Source organism: Punica granatum, chromosome 2 (genome assembly GCF_007655135.1).
Source record: "Punica granatum isolate Tunisia-2019 chromosome 2, ASM765513v2, whole genome shotgun sequence".
NCBI lineage: Eukaryota > Viridiplantae > Streptophyta > Magnoliopsida > Myrtales > Lythraceae > Punica > Punica granatum.
In genome coordinates, this window is record NC_045128.1 from 4,563,659 (window position 1) to 4,576,398 (window position 12,740).

Sequence of the window (12,740 nt, forward strand, 5' to 3'; positions counted from 1 at the left end):
AATTGGAAGTGAAAGGAAGCTAGAGGGTTAGCCCGTGAAATAATGCTCAAAATGCAAAGGAGCAGAGATGCGTGGGCTGCCTTGCAGAGGGAAAAGAGATAGAAGGGTGAATATTGTTGGGGGAAAATAAACTGGGATTTTACCCACACTACTTGAAAAACAGGGTTTAGGAACCTTTGCTTGTCGATAAAGTGTCACTAAAACTTACGCTATAGGTGCTGAGAGGACACTATAAAAAGCGGTGCCGCAGGTTTGATCTTTCTTGACACTCTTTGAAACTTCGGTGAAAGAAATGCTGAAAAATGCTACTACGCTAATGGTTCTTGATGTGTTGAAGAGTCGCGAAGTTAACGGGCATTTAGGGTATTCTATTTCTGTGAATCCCTTCGAGGCTGAAAGCTTTGTCAATCGAGTAGCTGAAAGACTACGAGGTTAGTCCTAAGGTACCTGTCGGGGCTTTAACCTCTCCCGGCGGAAGAAAGAGACCTTTTGCAAAACTACCATGTTAGGTATGGAGGGAGATAGGACCAAGTCATTTCCCATAGCGACCATGCCCCGCTCTGGCTACGAAAGAATTTTTTTCCCTTTAATTTTTATTTTTTATAATTCAAACGTGGTACTATATTTTTCTAAAACCGTCGAGAAATCTGTACCAATAGCGGAGCTGCCGACCCTTTTAAGCATTGAGTGACCTCGCCGACGCTAAAGGCCCAAAAAATTGTCAGAAAGCCAATGCCGATGTTTTCAGTGAGGGGGTGTGAGAGGACAGGTAAAGTTTTTGTCAACCTCTTGCTCTGCCACTTTCAATTTTCACGGGATCCATAATAGAGTTGTTTCGCAGGGATTTATTGAAGAGTACAAAATGTAAATTAATATCATGAAAAAATGGCTGGGGAAGACCCGATGTTTTTCTCTGCGTAGGACGATCTGATCGTTGTTATGTAGGGTGTCACCGTAGCTTTAATTTGCCCACACATGAAGTTAGATCTTCAGGTCCAAAGTGTTCTTATCATTGACCGTGCTTCTGCTTTCTGCTGTCTTCTATTTCTGTTCTTATATCACTTTTGATGCTTCCTTGTTTTCTGTTCATATGCACTAGACACTGTACTATGGGTACTAGATTCGTTCTGGAACTATGCACTAGACACTGTACTATGGGTACTTTGGTTTGGTAGTTAAAATCAACTTGATTTTAATTTTAATTTTAACTCAACACACTACACAATAAAAATACACATTTTTCAAGTCAAGAATTTTAACTTTAATTTTAACTCAACACACTACACAACAAAAACACACGTTTTCCAAATCAAATTTTTAATCCCAACTCATTTGTTTTTTTTCACGACCAAAATCAAAATTACTTTAATTCTGAATTTAAACGCACCGTTAAATGCTGCCTTGAAGTACATTGCAGAGGGAGTCTCGGAGTGTTCGGAGACAGTTTATCATACAATTTATCATCCAACGATCGGTCCAATCATAGTGCTAGTTATAGGCATACAGATCGATGGCTGTTATTGATTCGACTGAAGAGAGTCGTGTATACAGTGGACTGACATCTGCCGGAGTGGACAATGGAGTGATTAGGATCGATCGAGCATTTGTAGCATAGCAATTTAACGGACACAAAAGCTAGAAATATAATCAAAGATCAACGAACAGGAGATCCCGTTACTTACGGGAAGAATCGTTTCAACATTTACGAGAACAAGTCTAGACACACATTAGCAATAATGCCGGTTTATTTACATTTCAATGCGACCAAAGAGTTGAGAAACCAAAAAATTTTCAAATTTTTGGCCCTGCTGGATTAGCTGAACATTAATGTCATGTAGACAAATTGCATCGACCGGTCGAACTGATTATTCAGTGGAACCGTCTCGAGCTTCTCGATTGGTAGAGCTCAAGTTGGCTCTGGGCCTTGGGCAGTAAGGCCTTGATGGCTGGGTCATTGATCAGGTGCGCCTGCTTCGTTGACCACTCGATCACGGTGAATGCGTCCTCTTGGGCGAGTGTCTCACTATCGGGGACATGAATTGCAACATAACAGAGCAGGACCAGTGCCGGAATTTGAATTGGGTGATCCCCGGTGTGGACGAGCTGGGTCAGATGCCTCAGACCGCCTGAGGCCACAATGGCCTGGCAGTGATTGACGTGGAGGAAGTTGGCAGTGCACGCGAACTTGCCAAGCGTGATTGCAGCCTCTGCCTTCACCCGGGTGTCTCGGTCCTCCCCATCGAGCAGCTTCACGAGTAGCCCGATAATCCTGGTCTCAGTGGCCCTGAAAGTCCTTGCTAGGCTCCCGATGGCTCTGATGCAAGGGATCAGGACATCAGAGTCGGCCTTCTCAATCACCATCATCAATTGTTCTACCACGGCCTTTGCAGCAGGAGAGGTGGGTTTGAACGCCGAGTGCCTTAACTCGGAGTGGTGTTCTGCGACGGCGGTGATTTCCATGAGTGCCTGGGCTGAGTACGACCGAACATCACCCTGGGCATTCTCCAGCAGCACTGCGAAGCAGAGGAGGCCTTTTGACTCGGTGATCATTCGACAAATCCTGGCATTTCCCTTTGCAAGCTGACAGAGTGCAAGCGCCGCCATTGCCTTCATCTCGGCTTTGGTCACAGGATCCTCGAACTCCCTCTCATCAACGCTTCCACTTACAATCGTAATGTGCTGTTGATGATGATGATTGTATGGCAGCAGTTCGTATTGGGAACTTTTCACCACACTGTCCGTATGGCCTGGAGTTCCATTTAACACAACTAACCGTGCCATTGGACCAGTCATCGGGCTTTTCTCACCATGTTCCCCATGTATGCTTGCAATATTCCCGTTTTTCCCCGTGTTATCGTCGCCGTTTGTCATGACCACTGAATGGATCGAGTACACCTTCGTTTTCTTCAAGACAGCGTACTTGTGGTGCTCTCGAACAGTCTCGAATGCAAGATGGTTCACAAGAAGTTGTACAATGTTGCTTTGTACTAAGTGTTCCCTGCACTTCGGGTGGTTCGTGGCCAATTCTGAGATAGCCCATGCCACCGCAGCTCGAGCTTTCATGTGTCGACCTTCTCTAAGGACTTGAGCAAATACTGGTCCCACGCCTGCTTTCATGATCCGCTCGACATTCTCGTGTGCCCGCCCCAACACCCCGATCGCCCTGGCTGCATATTCCAGACCTTTGGCTGCTCCCCCTTCCTTGGCCAGCTTCAACAGTGGCGGCACTCCGCCCTCCTCCACAATCAGCTTTCCATACCGGTCATTGTCCCTTGCCAGGGATACCAATGTTGCCGCTGCTTCTGAGCAGTCCTCGGGGACGCCCGCATGGAGGATAGCAATCTGCTCCCATATGAGGCACAAGATTGGCTCATTCGAGGCGATTGGCGGGAGCCCCAGGTGGTCCTTGTCGTCACGGTCTGATACCGAAACTGACACCCTCAGCAGCCATGATACGTCTCCAACCGAATTCTCGAGCTGCGCCAAGGCCTCCCGGAATGCCACTGCAGCCACGGGGATCATCATGGTGAACACCCGCCTCACGAGGCTGTTGCGAGCCTGGCACTTGAGGACGAGAATGAGCGCCCTGCGCAGGGCCACCTCGGCGTCATCCGCGATGCGGCGTGCCGGGCGTTCATAGAGGTCGCCGCTGGCCCGAGCCACCTGGCGGAGGAGGGAGGCGAGGCTATCAGCCTTGGCCCTGATCTCAGCGCACTCCTGCTTGAAGGAGTGCGCATCCTCGGCGGCCTTGCCTAGACGGTCTGCTAGTTGGATTGGCCGGGCTAGGATTTCCCTCACAATGTCTGCCATGATCAGGCTAGTTGTCGACCGGACTCGATCAAGGCGAATTGAAGAACTTGGAACGACGAGAGCAGGTACTGTGGAGGTTCTTGTTCTTGAGAGTTACGGTGAAGGAAGGGACTTGCGGTGACATTTGAACAAGGAAAGATGTACGTCCCTAAAGGGGACTGGGTGGAGGGGGAGTTTTGGTTTGGGGGCCCAATGACCGGGGGAAAGTAAGAATTGAAAGAAATGGTGATGGAATGGAAGAGGGGCTGAGTTGATAGGGGGGGTCCCTCTTTACTTATATTGCCAAGCGACAAGTGGAACACGTTTTACATAAGTTACTGATAGAACTAGGGGTATGCAGGTTCGATCGGCTCCTGATCTATCCTTCAGACGTGCATTCTCGTAGTAGTAGAGATTGTAAAATTTTAACCACGGAAGTTACAAATAGCTAAGCTCATATCCACTCCAAAAGTTCTAACTGATCCTAATTATCTTATAAAATAATTTCGCATTGATTTCCCATTGTGGAATTCCAACTCTCAAAGTGTCAACAAAGATTGCGTAAATTTTCATTCATAAAAGTTATTGATTTTAGGGTATGTTTTCCAATGTGGGATTTTGACACTGTAAACATGAGTTTGACACTAACATAGCATAAATAGCCGTTCTTCATGAGAATGTTTGTTTCCCCGATCCGAATCGAAAGAGAGAAGTTACCAGATCATGATCCACCCGGATCCGGTTCTTTTCACTATATCACTTGTTCTACAACATTCATGTAACAAATTTCACTTTTCACGATCCACTTTTGACTAGTTATATATATTCTTTCGGGATATTTTGTAGCGACTAATTGCCAACGGACATGCGATACTTCACGTTGAAAAATGTGGTACTTCTATTCAGAAGCATAGTATTTTGGAAATTCATCATTGTACTGACCCCCTGTAATCGAAATCTATAATACATAATGCAAATGTATAATTGGTGCATTTAAGATGAATTAAATGTACTCAAATAAGTGATTAATTTTATTTTCTATAAAATATTTGATCAATTTTAATTTAATTCTCTTGAAAATGATTCATAATAAAATGATCTTGAAAATTTTATACATTGAATACATATAGGGCAATTGGACTTTCCTTAATAGGCCATCCCAACTCTATACTGGATAAGTCAGGGCAATTGGACTTTCAAATATCACGATACATATCGAAAAAATATTATTTTTTTATTTTTTTATTTTTTTTATAAATAGTGGATGGAAATGAACAAAACCCGACGACTGTACATTACTTCCACCACGTGTGCCAGAAAAATATACTCTGTGCCCAACAAAGTGTTTTCTGGGAAGGAAGTGGTTAGATGCTTTTGAGGATGATTTCATTAATTTTGGACAATTTCATACATTTGGAACAAAAGAAAATAAGTTGGACAAAACTATACGTGGGACGGTCTGGTTATAATTAGGTTCTTCCAACTTTTTTATATTTAATTTTTAAATTTAATTTTTAATTTAAAAACATTCTTAAAGATGCCCACCACAATTCTAGATCTATATGAAAATATGTATTTTTCATGTCAGAATTAATCATAAAATTGACGATTTACTTACCTTGTTTTTGTAATTATTTTTATTTAGTTGTTAACCAAAAGCATGGCCTCGGGGAAAGACCAGATTTTACCTTCATTAAGCAAAAGATTCCGGTTTCTCTTCATGAATTGATAAACTATACATACGTTAGCATATTCGGAAGAGTATTATTGGTAATATATGCTTAATCAAGCATTTATTAAGTAATGAAATACATTCTATTTTCACGATACATAAAGCATATGTATCCACCTCATCCTAAGTTCGAATTCCTCTAGGGCCAGCTTACGCGGCTTTTGGTCGATTTAGTTTGACATAAAAATATGGGAAAATAGTTTGTTGCAACCCCATCATTTCCTTAGCTTTCAAGCCACAAGATCCCAATCTAAGTAGCGTTTCTTTTCATAAATAAATGAAAAAAAAATTTCGGTAGAAAAATAAATGAAATTTGTTAAGGTATGAATGTAACTGATATCTACTGGTTCTTTCTGTAAATAGGATAATTTTGATAAATATCAAACGAAGAAATTATCAATATACTGGCACGGCACGGTTGAGAGTTTGACGTTTGATAACTTGGTAGTTAAGTTGGAGTGCGATTTGATTATGTTTGATAATTCATTGAGGGGGAAAAAAAGAGAAGAAAACTCAGGCGAGCCCTGACATTACAGTTTGGAGCAGTTGCGATTGAGACGGTGATAGTTTGACATAAACCATTAGTGAAAATTGTAACGCTCCGTTTGTTTTCAAGTCGTGATTTAAGATTTTAACTTTAACTTTAACTCAAAACACTACACAATAAAATACACATTTCAAAAGTCAAATTGGTGAACCCCATATATTATTAAAATACAATTTCATTATAATTAATTATCTATACCTTCCATTCATTTCATATTTCAAAAGTCAAACTGGTGGGTCCCATATATTTTTGTCTTCTTCTACAATCACAATCACAATCACAAATTCGTGACTTTAACTCCGAAAACAAACGCATTGTAAATAACCCAATTTACAGACTACGTTGTACGTGGACGTACGGGATGATCTATTTACAGCATGGATTAAAATCCAGTGGAACTACTTCATTGCCAGATGAAGTTGACACTTTAAGTGTAATTACTTTCAGCTTGTAATTCCACTACCTAAAAATTTAAATTTCTTTAGAAAAGAAAACTCAAAATTCGAGAGTCTCACCTCTTCTCTTGTTTGGTAGAACTCTTCTTGATTTTAATACGTCATATAGCATGAGTCAGTCCAAAATTAAAACAGCAGAATTCCACTGCTTAAAAATTACATTGGTTGACCAATGTGGTTGATGCAAATAGTTCGGCATTTATTCTCTTTAAGCAAGATCTTAGATTCGAGTATTGTGAATGAAAAAAATTCACATTGAGAGAGTTCTACCTTAATAGGCTGATCCTGCTCGACTGAATTAGTCGAGGTCTATTGAATTTCTTGATAATAGGTTCATATTGAAAAAAAAAATTACGTGGGTTGAAAACTATAGGAAGGGTTTCTTTTGTCTGTGTCTAGTTAATTACGTGGTTGGTCGCCGTTAATTGATTAATTATTCCCTTTGGCTTAGTTGCTTAGTGATATATGGTAAAAAGTAAACATTAGGGGGCCACACGATCCCACAGGGCAAGTGTGTGCCTGTTGGACCTACAAATATCGTCATAATTCTGGGGTTGTCCTCAATCACCAACTCCAAATTTACGTATAGACATCTACCAAGCAACAACCAAATTCAGGACGACCAATTATGTTACCTCAAACGGAAAGACCGCTTTGTTAAGTTCAGAATATAGAAAACCGAGCGCGTTGATGTACATGAGGAAATAATTTCTGGAAAGACTCAACTGGTCCGATCTATTGCTTATGGTTTTCTCTTCTATCTTGCGTCGAATGAGAGTCAATATTGTGGATCGATTCGACTAAATTTTTCGTAGAGCATGTGCCTTTAATTATGTGGCTTCCACAATCGAGGGAGTAGCTAGATATTGAATATACATTCATCCAAGGTTTCCGAAATATAGTAAGAAAGTGCATCCGCAACTAAACCAAACTTGTGGATGTGCTTGGAATTGATATTCGATCTGTATCAGACTTAATTATATAGATAGATTACGTAAATATCAACCGATTCATCGACCACCTTGATCAATGGTTGAAAGTCACTGAATTTGAAAACTAACCATGTAATTGTCGTTGCATGATAGTAGCCATTATGTAGGTCTTACTTTTAGTAACTTCAACAAGGTGCAATAGTGATACTCTCGATCCACATAATGTAATATATGTCAGAGATTTGATTTGAGGGACGCAGATAGTTTCACTGAGTATCGAACTTACAACTTCATGGTAGGCCAGGGCGTGCACCACTGCGTTATACCCTCTTTCGATTCGAGTTTTTTGCCTGCATATCTATATACCCATATGACTTGATTAATTCAGGTTGTGTCATCAAAATTTTTCCTTGGTCGATATCTATATACTTATACGACTTAATATAAAAGGATCATTTGCAGATGCATGGTCCCTCGATCATTAGAATATATAGCGCTCGTACGGATTCTCATCAATATTCCATATCGACCATGGAAAATTTTTTAGAGTACATAACCAATTCCACATACGTTTGAGAATGTGCACGAGGTCAATTGCTGATTAAAGAAAGTACATAGCTAGAGACCAGGGTTCCATATACATGTTCTATCACCCGAATTAAGGAGAACATGACGAATGCAATCCAATTTTGCCGAGTGAGAATATGGATATACTAGCTGCTGGGCCAGAGAATCCGCAAAGGAATTTTCTCCTTAAGTTTTGATTTCAGAGTTACAAACATCTACGTGCAAGCCTGCGCTATTGTACGAGTTATGCTAGGGTAACCGTTATCCAGGGATAAACGATTCAAAACTATGTATACCAATGAATCCACCTCCACTACAAATCAGCAAATACTCAGTGACCACTGAAGTACAAGTCACGTAAGGCCTCACCAGCTCGGGGCAAAGCTACATGCGAGGCAAACATGCTGTTCAAGTCCCTACCGTCCAATTACCTGGTGATCTCAAACGAGTCTGAGACCGCTGGCTGAGGGATGCAGATTCTAATTTTGTAGGTAAATTCTAGTAAAGAAAGTTTTATTCAAAATAGGTAGATAAAACTTAAAAGTCATCAATGAACGAGTAATTCTAGGCCGGGCAACCTTGAATGCCCGCATGAGATAAGCAAGATTTACAAGGACAATGTTCAATGTTCATGAGAGATATCAGTAAGATATTAAGGACAATAATGTTTTATTGCCTGGGGGCCAAATTAATTTGGTGCATAGTCGAAGAAAATAATTCAAGTTAAAAGACATTATTACAATTATGATGCAAAAAAGGAGAATCGGGAATGTGGACAGCATACATTTATCGATCGATGAAGGGCATACAAAGTGGAGTTAGTCGTGGAATCACAGTTTCTAAAAGAAACAAGATGACATTCCTTGAGTAATAGAGAGATGTGAAGAGAATTTTGTTGGGAAGCAAAAGAAATTGAAGATTAGACAAATTAATTAACTCTGGTTTAGATATATACTTATGGAATGGATAGGCAGTCACCATTGTCATAGCATTAACTTTTGCATCTATCATAGTTGAGGCATTAAACAAAGTCGATGTGCTACTAACTAGCAATTAATTTGTTGTGGGGGGGGGGGGGGGGGGGGGGGGGGGGGGGGGGGGGGGGGGGGGGGGGGATCATCGCTCCAAGTGTAATAACTGTTTTTAATGACGAAAAACGAATCCCTGACTCATTTGATTCCAAGTCGAGGATGCGTAATGCTGTACCGAGTCCATTTCTCTCAAATTCTTACAGTACATTCCTAAAGGAAGTTTATGTAAAATGTTTTATTTTTGCATTGTGGTGGAATGGCATCATGGTCCAAGCCATTAACGTATATATGTAACCTGTTTCATATACATACAATCCATAATTCACTAAAAGTCCAAATTAATTCAACTCCGTAAAATTTCTATACAAAGGATAGTAAATACGTCGTGCAAGTTAGTTTGAGCCTAATAGTGTGTTTGGTTTTAGAGTTAATAAGAGTTGAGTTTTGATTTTGATTGGGTTGTAATGATTGTATTGCTAAATTATGAGAAAAAATGTGAAAAAGTAATGAATAATTAAGAGAATTTAGTATTAAAAATTGAATTGACTAGTTAAAAAAATTGAAGAAAAAGAAAAAGTAATAATTATGTTGTTGACTTTTGTTATGTAGTGAGTAAAGTTAAAGTTAGAGTTAAAATTTTAAAAAATCGACCCTAAAATCAAACGGGTAGTAAAATTTATGTAAGTACTAGAACTTGGTTCGAGGAAAAATTAAGGGATTCAATTAATTGGGTATTTTCCTATCTATAACCTAATTTGTATTCAAGTATTCTTCAATTTTTTTTTTGTGATCCTACTCCGTCACTTAAAATGAAAAGACACCAATTAAAACTAATAAGTGGGCACTTGTAATCCCACCACGAGTATCGAACTTGGAATTACTTGGCGAGAACGTGTGTTATTGTGCTACATCTCCTTGATAAGAAAGCACCAGTTGGATTGTTAAAAAAAGTAAAGAGAGAATGAGTTTCATCACTTGAATAATTACCACAATTATTCTTAAATTTTATTGATTTTTTCTCGCCGCATCATTGTGAAATAAGTGATACTTCATTATAGAATTATTCTGGAAGATGCCAAATTCTAGGAATTTAGAGCTAGAAGAAAGAACAATGAACACTGAGATATACGTGGTAAAATTCTTGGAGTGAGGGAAACATCTACGGACAAAGCAAGAGATTTCACTATATAAATCGAAGATTATAACATCGAGATCACACTCATGTTTCAGAGCACCCGTTACAAGATCTAACCCTAGAAGAGCCTTACAATCTTCTCGATTCTCACCACTCTCCCACTAAACTCTAAAAACTCCAAAAGAGTAAACCTGAGAATTCCCAAGAAAATTACTCACGATTCTCACACAACGTATTTTCTTAATACAAAATCCTTTCCCCTTTAAATGGATACAATACATTCCCAATATTTCAAAGATATCCTAATATAATCGTAGAATATTTTTCAATTTGAAATATTTTAAAGATTTTATAGAATTACCTCCAACATCCTCTAGAAATAATTTATCTATTTGAAGATCAGTAGATCTCTTGAAGAGGGAGGGAATGATAAAGGCCGAAAAGATGTTCTCTGAGGGATTGATAGTATCAATAAAGGAAAAATAACTTACTTTATTAAGTCAATTTTTTTTTATTCATTAATTTAAATCCTCATATCTCATATCTCCCTTTCTCTCTTTCATCTTCCCTTATAACTAATTTGTAACTAATTTTTAAGCATTTATTTAATTAAATTGAAATAAACACACTTTAACTTAATGAAGTATATTTATATTCTCCTTATCTATTTGTATCATGTAAAATCTACTCAATTAAGAGAGGGTATAGCGCAGTGGCGCACCTCTCGCCTAGTGATCAAGAGGTCCTATGTTCGATATTCAGTGGGACTGTCCATGCCCCTTTGTTAGCTATTTATGATTTATATTTTAATATATAAGCCTCTCTTGTAATTAAAAAAAGAAAAAAAGAAAAAAGTCTACTCAGGACTTTGAACTAACGTGGCAGAGTAGTAGAAACCAATAGTCTAAACCTCTCGACGCATAACATCATTGCAACGAATAGGTGTGTTGACAGTAACCCAACGTGAATCGAGTGGTTCAAAAGGTTCCGAGTCCAGATAGTGGAAGGGAGATATATGTAGAATGATTGAAGAAGGAAAGTCTGAGCGTAAGCATAGCGGATTCTGGGGGTCAAGTACTGATTTGTCTTGGTTTTTTCTTGTAAAGAACGTATGGAAACCGCACTGAAGATTCCAAATGGGTAGGGACAAAATCCTATTTTGTATCTATAAGGCTCCATACATCCTCAACCTGTATAATTCTAATCTTCAGAACAAGATCAGTACGATTCTCTCAGCCCATGGATCATTACATAGACATTTATGAAGTGATTGCGACAACTATTGATGGTTCGATACGGACCATTAGCAACAACAAATACCCTCACTCATGGCTCGAGGTCTACAGTAGTTCCGTCGGATCAAGTTCTAAATTGCCTGTAGTCACTTGAACTCATGATAATAGATGACATGTTGAAGGCCATGTTCGGGTTGATGGAGTCGTGCATGTCTGCTGCCACATTTTTCATCCACGTACACGTTATAATCTGCAATTTCTGAAGTACATAAGTCTCTCTTTGCAGTTGCTCTAGTGAAACATATATGAGAAGACCTTGTTTAACGGACCATTTCTGCCGATTTGAGGTTCGAATTATTGAACATAGTGTCTGCAAGACCGACATTTATATGTGTACAATATTTAATTTAACTCTTACACGGTGCCACAGAGAGGCTTTTCCATATAGAGAGCTCGCATGACGTCCTTATAACTGGTTAACATAGAAAACACGAGTGTTTTCACATAGCTTATCACAAGATATCAGTTCCGACTTCCGTGTGATTACGAATGTTCGTGATTACCGTTCAATGAAGATATATATATATATATATATATATATGCCGTAAAAGACGATTGTTAAGACAAGAGGACCCGCAAATTTTTGACTACGGGATAGGCATATGCATGGAATTATGATCAGCTGATATGTTGTTGGCTTCTGCAAGGAAGAGTCATGATATCCAATCGTAGGATGAAGCCATAGATAAGTGCTTGGGGAGCTTATAAAGTTGCTGACAAGTAGAACTTTCCTTGCAAGCTTCGTAGGTGGTTTGCTGGCAATAACCCAAAGGAAGAATCCTCACAACACAACAGCATAGGGTGCTTTCATATATTCCTGAAATCCTGTTGATAAGCAGTTCTACTATTGGGATTTGCGAATACTTCCGGATTATTCTGCTCTTTCGACATGTAGCGTATAGTGAGAGGGTGCTTCGCTACCCGTCTTTTATACTGTTTAGTTTTCTGCCGATGAAATTGGGCCCATGAGAAAGGAGTATCAGTGTAATGGCACAAGCTACCGCCTTGAAACCAAGAGGTCCTGACTTCGATGCTCATCAGATTGAAAGTAGAAGGTTATTTTCGGTCCGATTCCAACACCTACATCAGTAACGACAAGTTGGTAAGTTACGGGTTTTCTACGCATTGTTTTAGACCTCTTCAGTAGCAAATCCTCCTATAGATCGATCCTTATAGCGTCATAATGAATACCATCTCGGATGGTCCCCCGGATCTGTGTTCGGTATCGGTGTAATGTATTCACTTGCATGTCACGTA

At 39.6% G+C, this 12,740-nt stretch overlaps 1 protein-coding gene across 1 annotated transcript; it reads right to left on the bottom strand.

The window, feature by feature from the left end:
• Positions 1-1,660: 1,660 nt before the first annotated feature.
• Positions 1,661-4,043, bottom strand: LOC116194360. Its single transcript, XM_031523163.1, has one exon. It carries the CDS (start codon positions 3,808-3,810, stop codon positions 1,870-1,872), a length of 1,941 nt encoding a protein of 646 aa, XP_031379023.1. The 5' UTR covers positions 3,811-4,043; the 3' UTR covers positions 1,661-1,869.
• Positions 4,044-12,740: the final 8,697 nt, after the last annotated feature.